Here is a 25,158-nt window from a genome sequence, read left to right as displayed (position 1 = left end):
GTGCTGCGCCGCCGCCGCCGCCGCCGCCTCCGCCTACGCCGGCGACAGCTCTGCTGCACCGCATCGCTACCACCACTGCTATACCGCCACCGCCGCCAGGAGTGCTGCTACGCTTGACCGCCACTGCTGCCGCACTGTGCAACACCGTCACGGCCCGCGACTGCCGAACGCCACCGCACCTGCTAACAGTCAAATACAGGTATACGTATATACCCATTTTTTAAAGCTAGATCTACTAAAAATTAGGCATCAGTTGATCTTGGTTTTTGAGTATGTTAGTCACTATTACCGGGGGAGGCCGGTTATAGTCTCCGATCACCGGAAACCACCGTCCACGGTGGCCGACATCACTTTACCGAAAATATACCATGTTTGGCTGATAATTAAAACTCAGATCTGCAAAAATCTAACACTTGGATCATTCTAATTTTTGGATATATGAGTCGTCGTAGGTGGGGGAATCCGATTATTAGTACCGATGGTCGGCGACTTTTAGGCCGACAATTAATTTTCAGATCTCTGTAATCAGACCGCTGGATCGCTGCCATTTTTTGTTATGTGACTCACTTAGATGAGAAGAATCCGATGGTCGGTTCGGTTACTGAAATCACCGGCCAGATTCTGCGAGTGCGATTTTGTTCACCCTGAGGGTAAAAAAGTCATTTTGGGCCTCCCGCCCACCACCTCGTTTCTCTCTCCTCTCTCTCCTTCCTCCCGCCACCGACTCGCCTCCCGCTGCTCGCCGCCTCGCCTCCCGCTGCATCGCTGCCTCGGCGAGGCAGAGCGGCGGGAGGAAAGAGAGAGAGGAGAGAGAAACGGCGAGGCGAGGCGGCGGGTCGGCGAGCAGCGGCGAGGCAACGGCGGGATGAAGGAGAGAGAGGGGGTGGGTAGAGAGGGAGGCCAAAATAACTTTTTTACCACAAGAGTAAAGTCACCCCAGGGTGAACAAAATCCCACTCGGATTCTGCCGGTAGCAGGCGCCGGTGGTAAGATTGAATAAAAAAATTTAAATATATTATAAAAGAACACATCTTATGATGCAAAAAATAAAAAATGTGGTAGAATTTATTGTAAATTATAAGCACTAATATATTAAATATATGATTATAAATAAAAATAGCAATATCTTATAAATCATAATTACTAATATATTAAATATATGATTACTATTATATTATATGATGATAACTAATTTACAATTACTAATATAAATTATAAACACAAATATATTATAAATAAAGAAAATAGAAATATAAATTACATAATTGCTAATATATTATGTTTTATTATAAAATATATGTATAAATGTATTTATTTTACATTTATTTCTAATAGATTAGGTACTAATTATGTTATAATTTTGAGGCAAGTTGAGTTGTGTTTGCCATCAAACACTAAGTTTGGCAACTCTATAGAACTCTCAACTCAACTCACATTGGTTGCATTCTAAGGCTTAACACAACCTCACCAAAATTTATCCAATATACCCATTTTACCATTTTAAAATACTAATACAAATTACAGTTCCCTCAACTTACTGAAACTAGAATATTAGCAATGCCACATAGGATGGTGATGTCCCAAGACAGGCAAATAGGATGAAAAGATGGCTCAAGGCCAATCAGGCTTTTAATGACATGTATCAGGTTTACCATTGGAGGCCGCCAAACATCATCCCCATTAAGAATAAGTGTCGACAAAGGGAATTGACGTGATACAAGCGCCACACATGCACAAAACAATGACGTGATGCGTGGGGACAAAACAGTGTTCATGCAAGCACCACACATGCACAATGGGGACGTGATGCCTGCAACTGCATGGCAGATTTATTAGGACGTGTGAAAACCAAAGATGATGTAAGTGCTACACATGCACATAGTGATAACTGGGAATGCTGCATGCATAAAGATTATAGATTACCCAAATTGTTTTGGACTGCTATTATTTGCTCTATAATTATCTAGTGATCTCTATGATATTATCTATGATGTTCTGTAATGTGAGGGGCTAAGTGAGTGGAAGACCAAGAGACAATGTACATGAAAGCTCACTCTTTGCAGGCCGTTAGATGAATTTGATCCTAGCTTGTGGTCTAGGAGATGGATGCCTGTAGAAGAAACGTCTCTTTGTCATTTATAAGAATCATTGCAGCTAAAAATATTTTTACCTTTTACCTTTTGACTTATTTAAATAATTTTTGTAAATGAAGTATCCTCATGCTCTGATTACAAATGTTATCTATTTTGAATTTGATATATGCTTTTCATAAAAAATATAAATAATTTTAATTCTTTGAGTTTTTCCCATTCTATAAATTTTGGCTGTGAATATGTAAGAAGAAATGCCGAGAAAATGAAAGTAAAATGGCACAAATCCAATAATGTTTCCTCAAATTGCCAGCTTATCTTTGCTGACATTGGTTTCCTTCTTCAACTGCCTTAAAGCTTCATCACTTGCTCAAGCTGTTCACTCGAACACTCACTCTCTCTCTCTGATAGTTGATCGGATCACTCAAGAAGCTCGGCAGAGAGGTAAGATCTCTATCCATATCGTGTAGATCAAGCCAGTTTTCAGTTTAATTTGCTTAAAGCGTGGTTGGTTTTGATTGTACTGGATCCATCTTTTCTACTTAGACGGGTAGATTCTGACTAGGTTTCTTCCTTTCCCCCTTACAAAAACTGAGTTATCTGTAAAATTGGTTTGTCATCCAATTTTAATTGAGTTTTCATTTTTTAGGGCTAGTTTGGCACATTTAGGGTTTTATGTATGTGTTTGGTTTGTCATGTGACTTTAATTTAATTTTCATTTTTTTAGGGCTGGTTTGGTGGATTTAATGTTTATGCACGTGTTTGTGATGAAAATATGGGGGTGTGGGTATTTTGGTAGCATGGTATGAATCAAAGGATTGGTTGTATTGTAAGACTTGCAAGGATGGGCAAATTCATAGACTGTTTTGTGAGAGTCGGAACAAAAACACTCCTGCCCAAAAGGAGTTATGGTGAGGAAGGAGGTTTTAGAAAAAAAAATTAAGAACAAGAGATCTTGTTTCAAGATTTTTTATGCATATCCTAACAAAAAGTAGTTAGTGAAGGTCGAAGCTTGTAGAAATTTGTACCTTCAAAAAGACAAAAAATGATGGGAAAAGAGATATACACAAGCTGGCTAAAGCAAGAAGAAGAATAATAATAAAAGATTTGAGCCAATTAAGGTGTATAAGAAAGATCAAAGGTGCTAATAAATGAGGGAGCAATTTAGGAGAGAAGGAATGACTAATGAGTATTTATTCAATCCATTTAATGAAGGTAACTAAATGAATATAAAGTTGGGGTATCTTGGTAATTTAAAGGAAGATAGAAATTAGATGTTCTATAAACATATTTGCTTGGAAGAAAGTGAACCAAGCCATGAAAGAAATGAAGAATGATAAAATGGTTAGGCCAAAACTATCTCAATAGAAGCATGAAAATGCATGTGAGAAGAAACTATTTTATAATTAACAAAGTTGTTCAATCTGAAAATTACAGAGGAAACTCGATAATAAATTGCTTCTTCCAATGCACGCCTTGTTCGTTTTGCTTGCAACTGTCATGGTCCTAGGGGTAGTTTGGTCCACGACCTTGATTTCTATATCTTGTCTATATTTTTTCCATGCAAAATTAGGTGCCCTCAGCCGTTATAAGGCTACCTACGGTAGGGTCACCTTCTAGAAGGACCCTAACCGTCTATATATATGTAAGGGCCACGCCTAAAGAAATCAATCAATGAGAATATTCTAATCTTTCCTCTCTCCTTTTTGTTATTCTCTCTCTTATCTCAATTCTCTCTCTCCCTCTTCCTCTTCTTTCTCCAATAATCGAAGAATTCCTTTTGGAATTCTTAATCCTTGTTAGTCTCTTCGGTAGTGACAATTAATATCAGAGCCATCGATCATCAACTGAAAAACATGGTAGAAGGAACTCACATGAAGCAGATGGAATTGTGATTGGATGTAGAAGCTGGTTTGAGGTAGAGCCACGAACAAGTTGATAAGAGGTTGGAGACCGTAGAAGTGGGAGTTAGAAACACCCAAGAGGATGTGAGCCGCATCCCAGCTGACGTGTCAGATGTCAAAAGGAACGTAAGGGAGGATTTCTCACGTATGAGGGAGGAATTCTATGGGCTAAGCCAATAGTTGAGTGCTACGCTGCCATTTGTTCTAGGCAACCAAATTCAAGCTTGTTGGTGGATTTCCCACCAAGAGCAGTTGTAGTGCTGATCATTCCTAGAGCTAGGGAAAGACAGGAGAGGGAAGAACAGATGGAGTTTGTAGCAGAAGCCACACTAAGAGGAAATGTGGTGAATCAGCCCAATGCTTCTATGCCTACACTAGAGATTCCAGTGTTCGAGGGGGAGAAACCCCGGTGGTGGATCAGAAGATGCGAATGCTTCTTCTATCACTACAGGGTGGCGGAGGAGAATAAGATGAATATGGTAGTTGCATACTTAAACGATGTAGTAGACTCTTGGTTCCAAAGTTGGAGTGGACAGAGGAATGAGTGGAGATGGCCAGAATTTGTGGAGGAATTTTGTGCCCGTTTTGGAGAGAATAGCTTGATAGATGTAGTGGAACAATTCAACAAATTAAAGCAAGAAGGCACGGTGGAAGAATACCAGGCTTGATTTGAGGAGCTCAAGTCTATACTTAGTTATGCCCGTCCAACATTAGATGAGCATTACTTTGTATCGAGCCTCCTTAGTGGATTAAATAATGAACTTAGGCCAATGGTGAAGATGTTGCAACCCACTACTGTGAGGCAGACAACAGATAAGGCCCAATTACATGAATTGTCCCTGGAAGCCTTTGTGAAGAAACATAAGATTTCCCCAAAAGGATTAGGAGGGGGTTGGTAGAGCCTTATGGGAGGAGGATATAGGGGTGGCAACCCGTAGATGAATAGGGGGGCTACTTACCAAGAGCCCCAATCTAGGCCACCCTAGTAAGGTCCCTCACACTAGACTAAAAAAGGCAAATGGGACTATGCTTTAAGTGTGGTGATAAGTACACCCACATAAATCAATGCTGGAAGCACTTGATGCAAATGGAAGGGCAGGAAGATGAGGAAAGAGAGGAAGAAGAAGAGGACACAAAGGAGTATGAAGCAAGGGGTGATGCCGAAGAAGGGGAGGAAGGGGGATAGATTTCCCTTCATGCATTGGAAGGCCACTTTTTAGAGAAGGTGATTAAGATTAAAGGGACCGTAGGGAAGAAGAAATTGATAGTGCTCATTGATAGTGGGAGCACACATAGTTTCCTGGATGAAAACACAATGTTGTAAGCCACTATACCCCTCTTAGTGACTGTTGCCAATGGCCACAAGATGATTAGCAGGTATAAGTGTCAAGGGTTCACCTAGAGAATGCAAGGGTATGAATTCTCAGCAGATCTAAGGATCTTATAGCTTGGGGGGGTTCACATAGTGCTTGGTGTCGATTGGATGAGGATAATAAGTCCTTTAATATTTGATTTCAACACCTTAGAGGTGAATTTTGAAAAGGGGGGAAGAAGATTGACACTGACCGGGTGCATGGAAGGAGGGGAATGCAGGGCAATTTCAGGAGTTGCCTGAAGAAATTAATTGAGCAAGAAGAAGGAGTCATAGCTCAATTACACTCCGTGTATGCTGTTGAGGTAGAGGAGGAGTGCAAGAAGGATGGCAAACCCCGAGGAGAGGACCACCAGTGGTTCAAGCTAGAAGCCCTCACCAGTTCCTCGAGCGAGGTAACTCTTAATGACTCTTTACACTCTCTATTGGTTGAATTTGAGTATTTGTTCATTGAACCTTCATCCCTACCCCCTAACCATTTCCTAGAGCACACCATTCACCTTAAACCTAACATAGAACCCATAAATGTCCGCTCCTACAAATACTCTCCTTTTCAAAAGGCAGAGATTGAACACTTAGTTAAGGACATGCTCTCCAAAAACATAATCTAACCCAACCAAAGCCCTTTTGCATCCCCTGTTCTTCTTGTTAATAAGAAGGATGGAAGCTAGAGGTTCTGTGTAGATTATAGACAACTCAACTCCCACACCAATAAAAACAAGTTTTCCATCCCCATCATAGATGATTTGTTAGATGAACTAGCTAGTGCAACTATATTATCAGATTCGAGTACCACTAGATCCGAATGAGTTGCCCAGACATACCTAAACAACATTCTGCACCCATAAAGGATCATACTAATTCTTGGCTATGCCCTTCGGCCTAATTAATGCTCATGCGACTTTTCAAGCACTGATGAATCATGTTTTTTGTCCCTACCTCAGAAAATTCATCTTGGGCTTCTTTGATGACATCCTAGTGTATAGCCCTACCATGGAACAACATTTAAACCACCTTTCAAGTCCTCAGGTCTAACCAGTTGTTTGTAAAGAAGTCTAAGTGTACCTTTGCAGAGAGGAATGTAGAGTACTTAGGGCATATAATCACAAGTGATGAAGTAATGACAGGCCCTAAGAAGATCATGACTATGGTGGAGTGGCCAACACCTAAAACCATCAAGGAGCTAGGGGGATTTCTTGGGTTAACAAGGTACTATAGGAAGTTTGTTAAGGGCTATGGGGTGATCAACAAGCCTTTGACAGTGTTGCTCAAGAAAGATGGGTTTGAATGGAGTGACAAGGTAGAGGCAGCTTTCAATTCCCTTAAGAGAGCAATGACCCAAGCCCACATTAGCTTTGCCTGACTTCACCAAGTCCTTCATCTTGGAAACAAACGCATGTGACACAAGAGTAGGGGTAGTTTCACTTTCCTTAATCAAGCCTTAGCTCCCAAACACTTGGGGCTGAGTATTTATGACAAGGAGCTTATAGCAGTCCTCATGGCAGTAGAGAAATGGAGATACTATTTGGAGAGGAATCCATTTATCATCAAAACGGATCATGAGAGCCTTAAATTCCTAGGGAAATAGAGGCAACACACGTAGCTACAAAGGAAGGGAGTGACAAAGTTACTAGGACTAGATTACGCTATCCGAGACAGGAAAGGTAAGGAAAACACAGTGGCTGACACACTGTTGCGAAGGGATGAAATGGGGGAGTGCTAAGCAATATCAGTGGTAGTCCTAGATTGGATCAAGGAAGTGTTTGAGAGTTGTGAACAAACAACTTGGGCTAGGGATTTGATGACTCAGTTAGCAACTGGGCCACAGGAGCACAAGGGGCATACATTGAAGGTTGGGCTGTTAAGATAGAAGGGGAGGTTGGTAGTTGGGGAGGACAACCAGCTTAGAAAGAGGATCTTGCAAGCCTTGCACGCATCACCCATTGGGGGACACTCGGGCTTGAATGTCACCTACAACAAGGTCTGGCAACTATTTTATTGGCCGAGAATGAAAAAAGAGGTTACTACCTTTGTGTTAGAATACCCTATTTGTCAAAAATGCAACCATGAACAGGTTCCATACCTTGGCTTGCTTCAACCCCTAGGTATACGTGAGCAAGCATGACAACAAATTTCAATGGACTTCGTGGAAGGGCTTCCAAGGTCTGAAGGGAAGAGTACTATCTTAGTGGTGGTGGACAGGCTGACTAAGTTCAGTTATTTTCTAAGTTTAGCCCACCCATTTACAGCCCCAGAGGTGGCCAGATTGTTGTTGGTTTCCGTGGTTAAAGTGCATGGTTTACCAATGTCCATCACTTCAGACAGAGACAAGGTGTACACCAACAATTTTTGGAGGGAATTGTTTAAACAGTTGGGAGTAAGGCTGCACATGTCCTCTACTTACCACCCTGAGACAGATGGACAAACCAAACGAGTGAATTAGTGCCTAAAGGCCTACGTAAGGTATGTATGCTTCTCCAAACCCAAGAGTTGGAACTAATGGCTGCCACTCGCCCAGTGGCGCTACAATTCCAATTACCATAGCTCCCCTAAAAGGGGATCTTTTGAGGCATTATTTGATTACAAACCCCCATTGATCCCAGCAGTGATGCACTACTCAAATCTGGAGTTAGTAGTAGACCAGCACTTAAAGCAAAGGCTGGAAGCCCTATAGGTCATAAAGAAGGAGTTGACAGTGGCACAAAATAGAATGAAACAAATGGCAGATCGAAAGAGAAGTGAAAGGATCTTTGAGGAAAGGGATAGGGTGTTTCTGAAGGTAAGGAGGTTTATTCACAAGGCATGCCCCATCTAAACTCGGCCCAAAGTATTTTGGGCCATTTCGAGTGCTAGCCAAGGTGGGGAGGGTTGCTTATAGACTACAACTTCCAGAAGGAGTTGGAATCCACCCTTTCTTCCACGTGTCACTACTAAAGAAGTCAATAGGACCCCATGATCTAGTCAACTCAGACCTGCCCACGTTCGAGACAGATCGTTCGAAGGTGACATAACCTTTGGCTGTGCTAGACAAGAGAGTCACCTATCACGATTCTCTGCCAGTGCTGGTACAATGGACCAATCCTCACCCAAACAACACTACACGGGAGTATCTACTTGAGCTACTCACGCAATTTCCCCAAGTAACCAGGCTATTGTAAATTTCTTGTGGACAAGAAATATTTCTAAGGGGAGGGGTATTGTTATGTTCCTAGGGGTAGTTTGGTCCATGTCCCTAATTTCTATATCTTGTCTATATTTTTGCCATGCAAGCCCTTAGCCATTACAAGGCTGTACTACGTAGTAGGGCCACCTTCTAGAAGGACCCTAATCGTTTATATATATGTGAGGGCCATGCCTAAGGAAATCAATTAATGAGAATATTCTGATCTTTTCTCTCTCCTTCTTGTTACTCTCTCTCTCTCTCCCCCCCTCTTCCTCTTCTTTCTTCGATAACCAAAGAATTCCTTCTGGAATTCTATTGATAATCCTTGTTAGTCCCTTCGGTACTGACAACAACAATCCAATTAGTTGTCTGGGTGAAAAAATTAAGTCATTAAGCAAATGAGCCATGCTATAAAACTTTGGGAAAATGTTATTGAGCAAAGGTTAAGAAGAGAAATCAAGGTCTTTGAAATTTACATGCTTAATAGGTTAATTAAGGAAGCAATATGCTCATTGAGGTGTCTAATGAAAAGGTCGAGAGATAAACAAAAGAATTTACATTTGATTTTATGAACTTGGGAAAGCCCATACAAAGTTTCTCGAGAAGCCTTATAGAGTGTTTTAGAGAGGAAGTCAGTCCAAGTTACTTATATTTAAGTTATTAAATACATGTGTCACAAGGCACAGATGAATGTTAGGATTTGCGAGGAAGATATTGAGAGCAATTATAATTTGTTCTATTGATGAATTAAGATGTTATTGGTGTATGTTATATGCAAATGACATTATCTTCATAGATGAGAGACAAAAGAAGTCTGAAGTGGGAATAGAAGAGTCCATCTAAAACCACTTAACAAGTTGGAGTTATTATGAGCTCTATTTTGCTTTTCTTTTGCTTATGCCCATGTTATAAGTTTTATAGTGTAGGGAGAATGCATGCTGAATAATTGTTTAATTGTTGGAATAGGACAAGGATCTGAAACAAGTTTCTTCTATTTCCTGCTTTAGGAGGCTTCTGCAACCAGAGAAAGCTTATTGCCCAAACTTCTTAGAAGCAAGGTAATGAAGCGCAAGCGTGGATGCGATAAATGCAAGCCAAAATTGGCACATGCAGTGGGCTCAACGGACCGATTTCTAAACACTGTGAACCCAAACGTTCAAGATCACTCTGCTTTCTATGATACTGAATTTGACTCCAGAATAGGAACTGAAATACGAAAACCCAACAACAATGGATGTGGGGAGCAAGCAGGTTTGAAATACTTATTAGTAGTTATGAGGGGGCAGAGGTTATGATGTGCTAATTTCCTGAAATGACTTTTGTATCTCAGCTTATCTGCCCAGAAAAGCTAGGAGCATAATGACCAGGGCAACAAGGGGGTCTTCTTCTCATACAAAGCAAATTGGGAATATGGAACTGATGCAAGGTGGGAGTACATTACTAAAAAAATTGAAAGGACCTCAACTGTTTCAGGATCCTGAATATAAAGAGCAAGAACTTAAAGCTGCCCTGGCGGTATGTTGTTGATATATAACTAATCTATTATTTATAACTGATTAAGCCCAAAACTCAATTTCCCACTGCAATATTTGCTTAGAGCATGTTTACTGAACTTTTACTTATTTCTTAATGAGTGACCAACCATTTGTAGGTGATTAGGAAAGTCATGACAATGGATGCGGCTGAGCCCTTCAATACTCCAGTGGATCCTATTGCTCTGGGCATATCTGTAAGTCTGTTACATTTAAAAAAAAAGAAGAAGAAGAGGAATTTCTGAAATAAGTTCATAAATCCAAGTATTCACATTTTTGCATAGGTCTATAAATCTAAGAGTGACCGTGGCCATGAGATACATGTGTTTAAATGTTAAATCTCTGAGAGGAAAGAAATCTTCCTAAGTTTCTATTTGTTGCTGTTCTTTGCTTTAAGGATTAGGGCTGATTAGTTGTCAACAAGTACCCCTCCTGGGAGGGATTAAGGCTTGATTTGTAGTTGTAGTTTTCAGCAAGTGTTTTAGTTTATTAAGTCTCGTATCCATTTTCACATTTATATCAACTGCTTTTTGTTGAAATTTAACTTTTAGAAAATATAATATGCTAGTAACCAGCAGGACTAATATTATGCTAATATTTTGATTGAAATTGTCTAATGGAAGTACAGGGTCAGCTGGAAATTATTATTGGCAGATACGAAAATCTAAATGTCTTAAGATCATATAATGTTCTTCTGGAATCTTTTTCAAACTCGTTTTATTAGATTGTGTTAACTTCTATTTCGTTTCCTTGTGTATGTTTTGCAATGGGACTGGACCAGGATTATTTTGGTATCATTGATACACCCATGGATTTTGGTACAATATGTAGCAACATTGAAAATGGTGTGAAGTACAAGAATTCAAAGGACATCTTCCAGGACGTGCAGTGCATATGGGATAACTGTTCCATGTATAATAAAAAAGGTCAGTATATTTTGGTGCTTATGAAGAGGGTGAAGAAGAACTTCACAAAGTACTGGTCAGAAGCTGGGTTGTATAGGGGACAACACCAGGAGATCAATGGTAAGCCTTTCATGGTTATGCTATCTCTTATTCCGTGCATTTCATGTTCTTTGGTGTGTTAAAAAGCTGGGCAGTATAATCTTTTTTGACTTCTTTGCTCCCTCTAATTATGGATTGTTATTTGTCAAGGAACAAATGAATTTAGTCCATTGGTTCTTTGAACCATACTCTCATGTTAGTGATCATATGGCAAGAAGTGTGATCATCAAGAAAATCTTCTTGTTTACAGGTGGTGCCTTTTTCAAGAAAAAAGTGTACTACTATTTAATTTGGTATATCTAACGATTATTTATAAATTGAGTGGATTTTTTATTCGCAGAGTGAGAGATTTTAGTTGCTGCAGTAAATGGTGTAATTCACTAATTGTAATTTTTTTTTTTCATTATTTGACATACTTACTAGTAAAATAAATGTAGTTAAGATGAGAAGCCTAATCTGGATATATATTATAACTAAAAGAAATGGGGTTGGGACCAAACCAAATCTTGAGATAATAGCAGTGATATTTTTGGTGATAAGATGATAGAAAGCCAGTTGAGATGGTTTGAGCATGTGTAACAAAGACCAATGGATGCCTGGTTAGGAGAAGTGGTGATATGTATATATATATATGTATATATATATATATATTTCAGTAATGTTAGGGAATAACTTCATACTTCATATATCTCTTTTTCCACTCATTTTGGACATTGTTCCAATTCATTTCCATTTTCATGAAACCATTCATCAAGCAAGGCAATGGATAAGTCATTGGACAATTTTGTGAATGCATAATAACAAATATGGGATACCAAAATTGAGTTTATATAATGAAGAACATGGCATGTTTGGGTTGTATCAAAACTATGATCGTTTATGGATTTTGATCTTCTATAGTGGATAATGGAGAAAAATGATACAGGCATACAGACAAAGTAGTTCTGAAAAAGGCTTAATTGAGTTGAGTTTGAATCATACTGTTTTCCCTACTGAAAGTAGCAGCTTAATATTATCCTCATCTGTAATGGTTCCTCCCTGTGTTGGTTAACCTATTGATAACCGCTTCAGCAATGCTACAACTCTGTGTTAATTAACCAATTGAATGTGATAATTGTCTAGTTTTGAAGATGAAACAGAATATGATGCAATTAAGGCTGTGAAGGATTGAAGAACTTGTTGATAATTTCTTCATTTTGTTCATGTTAAGTTGTTATGCATCATGATTGAATCATCACTGTGAAGGATTAAAGAAAGTGATTATGATTAACACTCTTAAATAGTGTTGTTAGAATACACATATATCCCAGCAATACAGAAGCTGGTATGCAAGTTCTGAAACATGATACACTTTATTTTAGAACAGTGAACTTTGTGATCCTAATGATTCCATTAACTTTTTGTATTAATTCTTTTATATGTTTCTTAGGAGGGGTACAAAATCAAACATAGGTCTTAGTTATTTATAGAGAACAATGTATATAGGTCTTAATTAATTATAGAGAACAAAGCACAAGCAAGCTAGGGAAAGCTATATCATATTCTGTATAAGTAGGGTATGGAATGTCATGTTTCAGGCAAATTCTGCAGGCAAGAAACTACTAATACCTTGAATCATATCCTGCAGGCATTGGAACAACTGATGGAAATTTAAAAAAAAGGTGTCTAGTGCATAAAATACCAAGGTAGTTAAGGGCGAAAGGCGCCCTTAGGGCGCTATGAACCTTATATCAACTAAGGCGCTAGGCGCTTAAAAGTGCTCACTTGACCAAAGTGAGGAGCTAAATTTACCCCCCCCAAAAAAATCAATAAAAATATATTTATTGTGAATAAGATAGTCAAACTATATAATATGTAACATTAACACACAAAATCTAAGTTATACAATAAATGTTCAATATTTATATAAAAAATAAACGATGCTAAATACTTAAATAGGAAAGCAAACAAAGATACAATAGAATATATGAAATTAGCGCACAAAATTTAAGTTATATAATAGTTAATATAAAGTTACATAGTATACACTATTAACACACAAACATTATTATATATAAAGTTATAAGTTACAATGTTTCAGCCTTACAATTATAGCAAACATTAACAGGGTATTGACTAAAAATCTAAAAACAAAAATGGAGGAACTCACAGTGTGAGTTTTGATCAGTTAGGTGGACAACGGAGGAGCCAGGTGCATTTGTTTTTCTTCTTTTGTTTTTTCATTTCTCTTCCTATTACACTGAGAGACCCTTCACAAACAATCCTTCAGTTTTTCATTTGATTTTGTCTGGTTACAGCCTAGGCAGGTGCTTGAGGTGCTCAACATCTTAGTAAAGCCGCTTGCCTAGGTAGCGCCTTTGTGAAGGAGCCTTGCCTAGCAGTAGGCAAGGCACTTCCCTGGCACCTTGCATCGCTTGAGTGCCTAGGCAAACCAGGTGCTCGCCTTTGCCTACAGTGTGAGCTACCCTGCTTTCTGAGGGCCAAGGCTTGGGGGAGGGTTGTTTTATATGTAGCCTTACCCTTGCTCTGCAAAAAGGAGGTTTCCCCAACTCAAACCTGTGACTTGCCAATCACAAAGGAGCAACTTTACCATTGCTACCATTACTGACAAATATGTTAGAATAATGCTTCACAATATATCTTAAAAGTGTCATAACACATAATAACTATTTTGCAATGATGTTTTTGCACGTGGGCTATTTTGATCATGCTCTAACAAACATCATTTCATTTGAGGAAATTGAAATTGTTGAGAGCTTTTGGAAACTATTTAGGAAAATGCTTGATTGTAATCTCATTGCGTAGACTAATATAAATTACTTGCTAGAGTAGCATAAATTGAGAATAGTAGTTATTAATTTGTGGAATTGCCTAGAAAAGATGTAGAGATTGCAATAATTGAGGTTTCTTTGCCTAATAAATCAAATGTGGGATAAAATATTAATATTAAGATACTAAAACATTAAATTCCATGACTTCGTCGCATGCAACTAAAGAAAAAGTGGAAGTTTTATCTAGAGAGGCATACATTCCCTGTTTTTAATGGTAATAAAAAATCAACTAATCTACATGGATAAACAAAAAGTAATATTGTAATGTTGTTTGATTGTATATTTTTGTTTATTTCATGTACTATTTTAAAAGAAACTAGTCTTTTTGTGATAACCCATGCTTAGAATGGCCGACCATATAGAATTTGATAAATGGTTAAAGTGATCCCCTACTTGTGTAAATTAGTCTACATGTTTTTTCTCATTCAAATTCATCTTTGCATCTTTCAATACCATCTGCTGCTACTTTATATGGATGTCTTTCTTTTATGCAGGACATTCACATGTACCTTCCATAGATTCTACTATGGGGTGCAGCACACATGGGCATAGGAGTTCTTTGGAAACTATGGCTGATTACGCAGGAGATCAGCAACAGGATCAGATGGATCTGAGCCCCTCTCATCTTTCACGGGGTTGTGTCATGTTACATCAGCACCAGCGTAGGCCTTGCCAGTGCCACCTGGACTCTTCCCAGCAGCAGACTTTCCATCCACAGGCTGGTAGAGATGGCGGTGGTGCTGGTATGCTGCATTTTAAAATTCATCTTGTTCAACCTAGTTTCAAGGCCCTGTTTGTCCATTGCCTAGCAAATGCATCATGCCATGCTAGATTCAAGTTCATGTTGTTCAACTGGCTTTCAAGGTCCCATGTGTCCAACGACTTACAAATGCATCATACCATGCCTAGATTCATTTTACAGTGTGTTTCCACTATATTAAATTATGTTTGTTGTTTGTCCTTTGATATGTTTGGTTGTCTAAGATCTCATGTGGAATGACTGCCGCACATCTTGGTGCATGGGGCCTTCTAAAGACACTGTTATTAGTTCATTTGATGATTCTATGTGTCTCATTGATCCCTAATTATGAATCACTGTCGATTACCTCATTGTTTTTGTTAACTACTGCGGTGTTGGTACTGCAAGAAAAGCCATCAACTTTACTAAATGTTAAAAAAGCATGGCTGATTGGATTGGTGGGTCCCCCTTTCCCCACTGCATGGTCACTATTCAGCTCCGCTTTAGCTGTGTGTTTAAAGGATTGCTTTTCCCTTTCCCCCTTGTCTTAACTCTAAGCAAACAAGAAGTGTGCATCGGCATTGGAGCGGGGACATATGCAGTAGATAAGTGGCCACTAACTGCCCATCCAGCCAAAAGTGGAGCTGGGACATATGTAACTTCTCCAGATACAGTACCATATGCTAATGTTATTGCTTGTATTATATAAATATATGCTTGTTTCTTTTCTGAAGGAGATTTGCACTTAAGTCATACTGAGGCTGCAAAATGGAACCAACGTGGCCATGGGTTGACCGGCCTGAGCCAATCACAACTTCATCAGCATCAGCCATCACTAAACTGCAGCCAGCCCTGTCAGACCCAACAGGGATCTTATCAATGCCAGACAAGCTCTGGGCAATCTCAGCCTCGCCTTCCTCGGGTTACAACTTATTTTACCATTGCAGGTATTATATTATCATGAGAAAATGACTGATATCTTGCCTTAGTGCGTTTCTTTCTTCTTGCTAACCTAGGGGTGTATCATGTATGAGTATCCTCCATTTTTGGCATGCTACACCAAATGTTGCAAAGCTTAATTAATGCTCTTCCACCTAAGCAAACATCAAGCACTCACCCTACCATACACTCCATAGGTGTTATTATTGATTTTTGAGCTTTACAGGTTGCCCTTGCTTCCTTTCCTTGGCATAAATTAGGGATTGCCTCCTAAATCACCCAAAAAACATCCTGTGCTTTCTATTTATGCGTTAGTTCTGTGCTGCTTCTAAATAAGGATGTTAGCAAGACAAGCTTCTAGAGCATTCTTGAAGTTCTCTATCACCTTTTAGAGCATAAAAAATGGAATTGAGCCCATTCCCTGCTTTTCAGTGGCCCTATGGATGTCATAGACTCATAGGACTTAGTCTATTGCCTACCTTTTCAAGGTAAGGTTTAATTATTGCCAGCTGTTGTCTTGTGCAGCAGAACAGGACATGCTGAAGACTTGAACATTCCTCGATGTCTCAGTTGGATTAATTAACAAGCATAGTTGACCTTTAGAAGCTGGCTTGGCTTTGTACGCCATGAAAAATAAGTCACTAGTGAATCTGCTAGTGCCCATCAATGAAAATCATTGATGCATTCCCCTATATAGTGTATATAAACAACATACCAAGTCTTCATCCCACTATGTGGGGTCAGTTATGCATTCCCCTATATACAATTGAACAAATCATCGCATATGCTGCTGGTTTCGGGCTGTGTGCTTGTTTATCTATAGTCCGATGCTGTTTTTCTTTTTTACTTCCAAGGAAGATATTCATACTTGCTTCTGCAGAGGCTATGGGAGGGCATACTTATAGCAAGCATGGGTGTCCAACCTGTTTTATGCTTGACTACCCACCCCACCTGAACCCAGTCAGGTCTGGCGTGAATCAACCACAGCTTCATCAGCATCAGGCCTCAAGTTACCTCCAGGCACCTCAGACTGCGCGGAGACCATGTCTATTCCGGCCAAAGTTTGTTGAGCCACAGCTTCCCCAGCCACATGTTGGAAAGAGTTTTGCTAGTACAGGTATGTTATGCTATAGGTTCATCTAGGTCAATTTGGTTGGTAACTCTTAATCTTGCTCAAGTCAGAAACTGTATTGCATAATATGATTTGCCATGAATTTGTGCTACAGTTTAGAAAGACACTTCAAAGTGTGATGTATTTTAGCAATTATCGAACTGCACACTGTATAGGATAAAATGAAGAATATGTTGGGATTCTTCTAATTTAATCAAAACCCTTAATTTTACGCTGTGTAGCTACTAGAAGATGGAATGGCTCCAAATTTGATCCAGAAAACTAACTGTTTTGATCCATAAAACTAATTTTAAATTCCTTAAATCCAATCCATAAAACAAACTGTTCTTGATTATTAAGCCTTAGATAATTGCTGCATCTCCAGTTTGACCAGCACGTAGCAATCCTATTGCATCTAGAATCTCATTTGTGTTGCGGCTGCCTTATAGTAAGCAGGGTGTCAGAGACTGGTTGTCTTGACGACCCATATGAGGTAAGGAAGTGGAGTTTGGTTGCATGTTGGCCAGCATGGGTAGTCATGCCATGCATGTGGCGGGCTTGGTAACAGAAGTCAAGATCACATGCTTAAGGTGACCCAAGTATTTTTTTTCTAGTATTGGATAAAGTATACATCGTAAGAAGTCCAATGCAATTGACAAAATTGAATTCAAAGTTCAGGTGAATTTTTTCTGGAGCCATTATGATTATTGGATCATGGCAATGTTTCAAGTTGTTACATTGAATATGACTCAAAATGCTAGAATTGACCCCACCTTCCCCTTGCATGAAGCGTGGTCCTAGTGCTAAGTTAACTCCTCTTTGGTGATGGTGGTTTGAGGTGCTTCTGTTAGCATGAGGGTCTCATAGTTCCCTTTTTGTGCTTGGAGCTGGTGGTCAATGCCATTGGTGGCTAGGAAGGTTGGCATTGGGTAATGCCACATAGGCAGAGGCTCCAGTGTGCATTGGCAGTAGGCCACAAGTGTGCTGACAATAACACTTATGCTAGGGACAAAGAGGGCTATTGGGGTGCTATCTTGCTTGTCGTGTGCCATAAAAGGGGCATCTGCTGGGTTCGGCCTCGTCCTAGCAACCATGTAGCTTGGCTAAGACAAGTGAACCTTGGACATGTGCTTGCTTGTGGGATTCGAATGCTCTATGCTTAAAGCTTGGTTATGCAGGCAGTGATATCATGTGTGGCTTGTACTCATTGACAGGTCTTGTTCCTTGTAGGGGTTTCGGTTACATAGTTGGCCTCACTTAGCTTGTCAAGTGCCTTCCTAAAGCAATTTAAGGGATCACTTGCTGGGGGCATGTACTGCGAACCATGTGTGCCTTGATCCTTTGGGGGTTGATGACAACTTGTGGTTCATTGCTTGCTGTCTGGTTCCTATCAGTAGGATGTGGCAATTTGATTTGCATATCAACTGTAGCATATTAATTCTGTAGAGAGCAGTTACAACTTGTAACTGAATTGTAGCAGTTGATTGATTAGCTATATATAAAGCTAATAAATCTGTTTGGAGGCATTCAATGAATTACTAAAATTTCAGTTTATCAATTCTCTTTCCAATTCCCTCTCTTGATCTTTCTCTCACGAAATTCTCTGTTTCTCTCTCTCTCTCTCTCTCTCTCTCTCTCTCACACACACACACACACAACTTTCTGTTCTTCTCTCCCTCTTAATTTTCTTCTCAAATTCTCCTTTCTGCCTTAATTCTTGCCACTTTTTGCCCTAATTCTCACCATTGGTTGAGAATTCACATTATCAGATCCAGGTCCTTGATAAATTGGTATCAGAGCTCATCCTAGGCCACCAAAATCTGTTTCTTGTGCAATTTTTGCCATGGCTGATAGTGCAGGCATGAAGCATTTGCTCTAGTGGCTAAACTAAATTCCATTCGGGTATTATAATCCTTGGCAATAAATCTAGATTGGAGACTGCATCAATTGGATATCAAAAATGATTTCTTGAATGGTGAGCTAGAAGAAGAAATTTATATGAGAATATCACCTGGTTTTGAGGAAAATGACACAAAAGGGAAGGTATGCAAGCTAAAGAAATCATTGTATGGTCTTAAACAATCTCCTAGTGCACCAGCTTGGATACAAGCAAGAGCATACATATCACACTCTTTTCACAAAGATTGAAAGTGATGGAAGAAGAACAATTTTGATAGTCTATGTAGATGATATTATCATCACGAGAGACAACAACCAAGAGATTGGAAAATTAAAGCATCAGCTGAGGGAAGCATTCGAGGTAACAGTATTAGGAGAATTAAGATACTCCCTTGGATTGGAAGTGACTAGAAGCAAGGAAGGTATCTTCATATCTCAAAGGAAATATATCTTAGATTTGCTAAGAGAAACAAGCAAGTAGAGTTGGCTCAATAGTGAAATGACATAGGCTGCCGCCTAAGGCCCCCAAATTAGGAAGGCCCCAAAATTTCAAAAATGTGTAATATATATATATTTTATTTTTTAATAATAAATATTTTATTGAAAAAATTAAATACAAAATACAATCTAACCTTTTGTCTTCCCCATCCTCTTCCCAATTTTTTTACCGTTGTCTGTGCCCATTAAACCCACTTTTCCCTTCCCAATTTTTCCCACTTCTCTTTCTCTGGCTCAAGTCTATGTGTTCTTCAACTTGGATCATTGCATGTTTCTAGGTCCAAGTAGGTAAATGACTACTATCTATTGAATATCATTTATTGGATAAACTTGATTATGGAGATTTAATCAATAATTTTGCATCTCAAAAGACAAGAAAAATTGATTTTACATAAAATTAAACATAGTTCAATACATGTTTGTGAAATGAAAATTTGCTCATTATTGGTGAACTTCATATTTTTAATACTATCAGTTTAATACTTTGTTTTGTTTCCTTCTATAGAAAAATTTGGAATGTATAGTTTTTTGCTCAACTTGCACAAACTTTAAGAGTTTCAAGAAAAAATTAGTTTTGTTTTTTCTTTGTTTATTGTAGTAGGTTGTTTGGTTTCTTTTGATTTTTGAGACATTATATTTTAGTTGAAAATTCACTATCGTTAAGAGATTATCGTATTTTGTAGTTGATTGAACTTCAGTTTTTTTTTCCCTTTTTTAATTTAATGATATGATGAAATTTTCTTGTAAAAAAACATATTATTTATTGTTTTACAAAAAAAAATTAATACTCTTGAGAAGGCCTCAACAAATTTTTTCACCTAAGGCCCCCAAATTGGTTGAACCGGCTCTGCAGGCAAACTAGGGTGTAAACCAGCAAGTACTCCCCTAGAGCCCAATTGGAAGAATAAAGACGAGAAAGAAGAATATCAGGTTGACAAAGGAAGATTTCAACTTAGTAAGGAAGCTCATCTACCTATCTCACGCAAGGCCGGATATTGCATATGCTATAAGCATTATCAGCCAATTTATGCATTTACCAACTAAAAGACATCTTGAAGCAGCTTATCATATCCTCAAGTATCTCAAAGGAATACCTGGAAAGGGATTGTTATTCAAGAAAAATCGGGATAGAGGAATAAGTGGCTATGTGGATTCAGATTGGGCATGTTCTATTGAGGATAGTAGATCAACATTAGGGTATTGTACCAAGCTGTGGGGAAACCTAGTGACATGGAGAAGCAAGAAACAACAAGTTGTTGTTCGTAGCAGTGCAAAAGATGAGTATCGAGCCATTGCTCAAGGGATTTGTGAGATAATATAGGTAGAGAGATTGATGAAAGATCTGTCTATGCCTATATCCTCTCCTAAACTACTCGACAGTGATAGCAAATCAGCTATCAGCATTGTAAATAATCTAGTACAACATGGCCGAATGAAGCATGTCAGAGTTGATAGGCACTTTGTCGAGCAAGAGATGGAAAAATGAGACATATGACTCACTTATATTCCTATTGAAGATCAAGAGGCAGATATCTTGACTAAAGCAATGCAAAAATAAGGTTTTGAATCACTTAGAGGCAAGCTGGGAATGATTGACATCTATTCACCAGCTTGAGGAGGAGTGTTGGAAGAAGATAAGGAAGAATGAATGACACAGTAGTGCAGATCAATACGAGAAAAATCCAAACTAAAAGATAAGAAAGAATAAGGATAAATCAGTCTTGAATTATTCAAATTCTTGCTAATCTAAATCCATAAATTAGATAGCTAAAGTGTTGTAATCTACTCCTATAAAATAGGAGAATAATTAGGAGAATTTTTAGCAGGTTGTTAGGAGTTTTCTGTATATAAGTCTCACAGATCAATGAATCATTCATGGTGGAATGTTTTCTTAATTCTTCTACCTAATCCTTTCAGATACGCTACTATTTTTCTAATAGCTGTCTCTTTTATGGGGGTAATTTGTGCTCAGCACCTCCAGAGGAGTCTGTGATGATGAGCAATATACGTGAGTCTAGGTGTCCAGTGGGTCCTATGACTGACTATGCCAACCATGAGCAGCAGGACCATGCAACACCTAGCCAGAAGTTGCAGCTTTTGGGGAGCAATAGCCTGTCACATCAGCCTGAGCAGGGGACTTACCAGTTCCAGCTGAGCTCTAGCCAGCCCCAGCCTTCCCATCCACAGATTGGCACATATATGGGAAGTGCAGGTATTTTCTGTCAGTTTTATCATTTTTGTGTGGATATGACTAGATTTTATGCCTTTTAACCTATATTTTTTTTACATATCTATTCTTTGTCTTTATTTTTGGATAGGTTCTAGCAACATCAAGAAGAATACTCGTGGCCCAACTCGGTGCCTCAAGATATGGAATAGGGAAGGTAAGGTATCCGTTGCCACCAATGAGCTTGGCCAACCTATTGGTGTTGGGGTACCTAAACTCACCAACTTTCTCGGCACCATAGCACGAAATGGACATATTGCGCCCCTTAATTATGTTGATTGGCGAGCATTGCCAGATGAAAACAAAGAGATGATGTGGCAGCAAGTTCAGGTATCAGAGAGGTTTTCATTGGGTTTTATATTTTTTTATGTCAAGTGATAGCATGTTGTATGCATGATGCAGGCTAAATTTGAAATAGATCCAAAAAGTAGACGTTGGGTCTTGAAGTCTCTTGGAAAAAAATGGAAGGACTGGAAGGCTCATTTAAAGATGTACCATTACAATACTCATGAGACTGATGAGGAAAGGCTGGCAGACTGTGATGAGAGGGTCCTTCCGGGTCAGTGGCAGATCCTGGTTTCATTTTGGAACTCCAGAGCGGCAAAGGTAAAAATGGGTGCGAGATATGATTATGCATGCCAATCTAGTCTAGTCGATAATATATTTGAGTCTTGCCTTATCTTTTAATGGAAGATGAAAACATGATGTGTATGCATATGCCGCATCATAGGACCGGAGTATTGCAAATAAGGCTAGTCGTGCAAATCAGAAGATAACTCACATTAGAGGGAGAATGAGTTCTGCTAAAATACGTGAGGAGCAGGTAAATTCATGCACATTCTGATACTTAAGAATTGTATGATTTCCTTTAGGTGTTGATTTTCTTTATTTTGTATCAGTAGTCAGTTTATTTGACTAATAGTAAAATTTGAATACCACGTTTCATTCTTGCAGTCACAACTTCATGAACAAGCAGCTCCACAGCAGGAGACCACCCAAAATGGTTCTGGTGAAGATGATGTCTTTTCTCAGGTCATGGAAACTGATGGACCACCTGGCCATATGCAGACTTTTGGATTGGGTCCCTCTCCCACTTCTATGGGGAGTCCAAAACCTCTCCCTGCTGGAGCCATGAGAAGTGTATCCGAAGGTAATGAAAATGTACAGGATATGATGGAAAAAATAATGGCCATGGAGCAGACATACAGGCAGATGGCAACCCAAATGGCTGATATGATGTCAATGATGTCGAATATGCTGAGGAATTTCCCCGGCAAGCATGGTTCACCATCTGAACCTTCGCATGTTAGAGAGGTGATAATTCATATTTGGGTGCATTTAGTTTGAAGTGATCCTTTTTGTGTTAAAACATAATCAATCAATCCTTTTTGGTCTCTATAGGTTGTAGATGTCTCCAGCAGCTCTGAGTGAACAACACAGCTGCAAGCACATTCGTCGTCATTTTATTGAGCATTCCATCTCATCAGGTTAATGAAGTCACTTTCCATTGTTAATGTGTTATTAGTGTTGTTCTATATTGTGCATATCTTGCAACCGTCAGTTATGTAATATATGAGTTGCAGAGCCATACTGTGAAGAGAAAAGAAGCATGATACAAGTACCTGCAACTACAAGGTAAAATTTGTATCTTATTGTTGTTTTAATTCACAATACTTCATTTGTATGGTTGCTCTAAAGTACTCGGAGAAGAGACCATACTACTGGATTTTCTGTTTCATTGTATTCCAAAGCACCCCTTTTGCATGCAATACTTCCAGCTTTGTTTTTTCTGACGTGTGGATTTTGACATTTATCTTGGAGCCAAGTTCCGAGGTGTCATTGGATCATGAACAATACAGTTGACATTATAGACACCTGTTGCAGGACCAATGCTCCTGGGCTTCCCACGTCTTAGCAACACTTGCACCAAATTAGGTTTACTTAAATCTCTTATGGATTATAATTCCACCTTCCTTGCTTCATTATTTTGTTTGCAGGTTTCTGGTGAAAGGCGTTGATGCTGAGTCGATGTCCTTTCCAGCCATGGCATCAGTGTTGTACTTTGTAGTGATCCTTTGGTGCCTTTTTCAGTCGTAAAATTTCAATATGAATATGATAGTTGTTTAAACAGAGGGTTGAAGATGCTTTGTCTGAATCTAAATATCGTTTGCTAGAGTAAACTGCAGGATGAAATGGCATGTGGATATAGAACATATTTTGCACCTAGACTAGCATTTTGTTCCAAGTTGTTTGGCCAATTATCCTGACCTTATTGTTCTATCCGCTAACCTCTGACTCTAAGCAGGTAGAATCTCATTTATGGATATTGCACTATATATTAGTGTGTTTAGGTTACTGCTCAAAGGAAGAGAAACTTAAACTCCCCAATGTGTGATTCTGGAGGCAGAGAAAGGTTTGAAATCTGATTGATGACAGTACAGCCTGCCTAGCTAATTCTAACATGGAAGGTGATACGAACGTTTCTTCAGTTAATATACAGCATTTTTATGGTTTCTAAACTATACATACTTTGCAACAGTAGTGTATTATCCTGCCCAGATGAATTAACATAATAAGACCATTAATAGAAAAATGACGTCTAAACCAGAATGTTTGTGATATCAAACGGCCACTCCACTGCAATTCATTGGGTAAATTCATGTTTTTGCCTCTCTATTATTATGTTTTTTTTTGTGTTATTCGAATTTTTTGTTATTTTAATTCTATTATTGTTCATATATTTTTAAATTAATTTAATTTTTATATTTTGATCTTTTTTTCATCTGACAATTCGAATTTTTTATTGTTTTGATTAAATTTTTGTACCTGCATTTTAAAGTTAATTTAGTTATGTCTTTTAATATGTATAAAAAAAATAAAATAAAGTAAGATGAGATAATTTATTTTTTTTATTTTACATGTCAAAATATAAAAATTAAATTAACTTAAAAATACATGTACATGAACATAATTGAAACAATGGAAAATGTTAGGTTGGCACATAAAAAAAATTTAAAATACAAAAGTTAAATTGATTTAAAAATATAAATTTAAATATATAATTAAAGTAATAAAAATATGAGATGGCCACACGAAAAAAACACAAAAGAAAAGGACCAAAAATATGGGCGTGGCTACAAATCATTTCATTTTGTTGATGGTTATCATGCACAGTGCATGCGCATCACCTCTGGCATGGTATAAGCAACTCGAGCCCCATCTTCCTTAAAACTTTAGTTCTAACCCCTATAATTAATTAATAAGCCAATCTTGCTTCGAAAATCAGAATTGGAGATTTGAGTTCTTACAGGTTACAACACACTAGGAATAAGAAAAGGGATGGCCATGAACTGCAATCTACACTATCGCCCCCACCGGCTCCAACAGACACCTGGTGCCACGAACCGACTCTCCTTCAAATGCCTCCGGCGGTCCCAGCATGCTCTCAGGTGATTGTTGGTAATGGTAACATCACTTACACTTACGTCGGTAACTCCTCACTCCGAAAGCTTTCATGACATTTAAAGATTCAGCATATAGTCTGAACAATTCATTTCCAGGACAAGGCATAGTTCTGGAGTAGAGCCTGTTATTAGTTCTAAGAGGTTTTGATGCTGGGTTTTTTGGATGATCAGCCAAAAAGGAGGACGCTGTCGCTTGTAAAGCTCTTTCATTGAGTGCACAATGATGACAGGACTCTGAGAAAAAAGCCCCATCTAACTCCGTGCCAGCAGTGGCAGTAAGACTGGGGACAAGTGTTCTTTGGAATGACTAGGCGAAAAAGACACGTAGAGGGTGAACCGGGTTAAAAGTGAAAGTCACCAAAAATTGGCAAGATGCTCTTAAAAC

At 38.7% G+C, this 25,158-nt stretch overlaps 1 protein-coding gene across 3 annotated transcripts; it reads left to right on the top strand.

Moving 5' to 3' along the window:
* Positions 1-23,659, top strand: LOC127809559 (uncharacterized). Of its 3 annotated transcripts, XM_052348432.1 has the most exons (17): positions 1-199; positions 2,448-2,534; positions 9,496-9,780; positions 9,860-10,044; positions 10,181-10,258; positions 10,843-11,086; positions 14,391-14,639; positions 15,370-15,582; positions 16,455-16,691; positions 21,055-21,294; positions 21,401-21,639; positions 21,712-21,915; positions 22,040-22,132; positions 22,264-22,623; positions 22,711-22,796; positions 22,893-22,944; positions 23,307-23,659. In XM_052348432.1, exons 3-15 carry the CDS (start codon positions 9,591-9,593, stop codon positions 22,738-22,740), a joined length of 2,562 nt encoding a protein of 853 aa, XP_052204392.1. In that variant the 5' UTR covers positions 1-199; positions 2,448-2,534; positions 9,496-9,590; the 3' UTR covers positions 22,741-22,796; positions 22,893-22,944; positions 23,307-23,659. The 3 variants fall into 3 exon arrangements, with proteins under 3 accessions (XP_052204392.1, XP_052204393.1, XP_052204391.1); XM_052348433.1 differs by having other exon boundaries at positions 9,537-9,780; positions 22,711-22,944; XM_052348431.1 differs by having other exon boundaries at positions 22,711-22,944.
* The last annotated feature ends 1,499 nt before the right edge of the window (positions 23,660-25,158 follow it).

Source organism: Diospyros lotus, chromosome 9 (genome assembly GCF_014633365.1).
Source record: "Diospyros lotus cultivar Yz01 chromosome 9, ASM1463336v1, whole genome shotgun sequence".
Classification (NCBI taxonomy): domain Eukaryota; kingdom Viridiplantae; phylum Streptophyta; class Magnoliopsida; order Ericales; family Ebenaceae; genus Diospyros; species Diospyros lotus.
The sequence above is the reverse complement of the archived record's forward strand: the minus strand, read 5'-3'. Positions and strand labels throughout refer to the sequence as shown.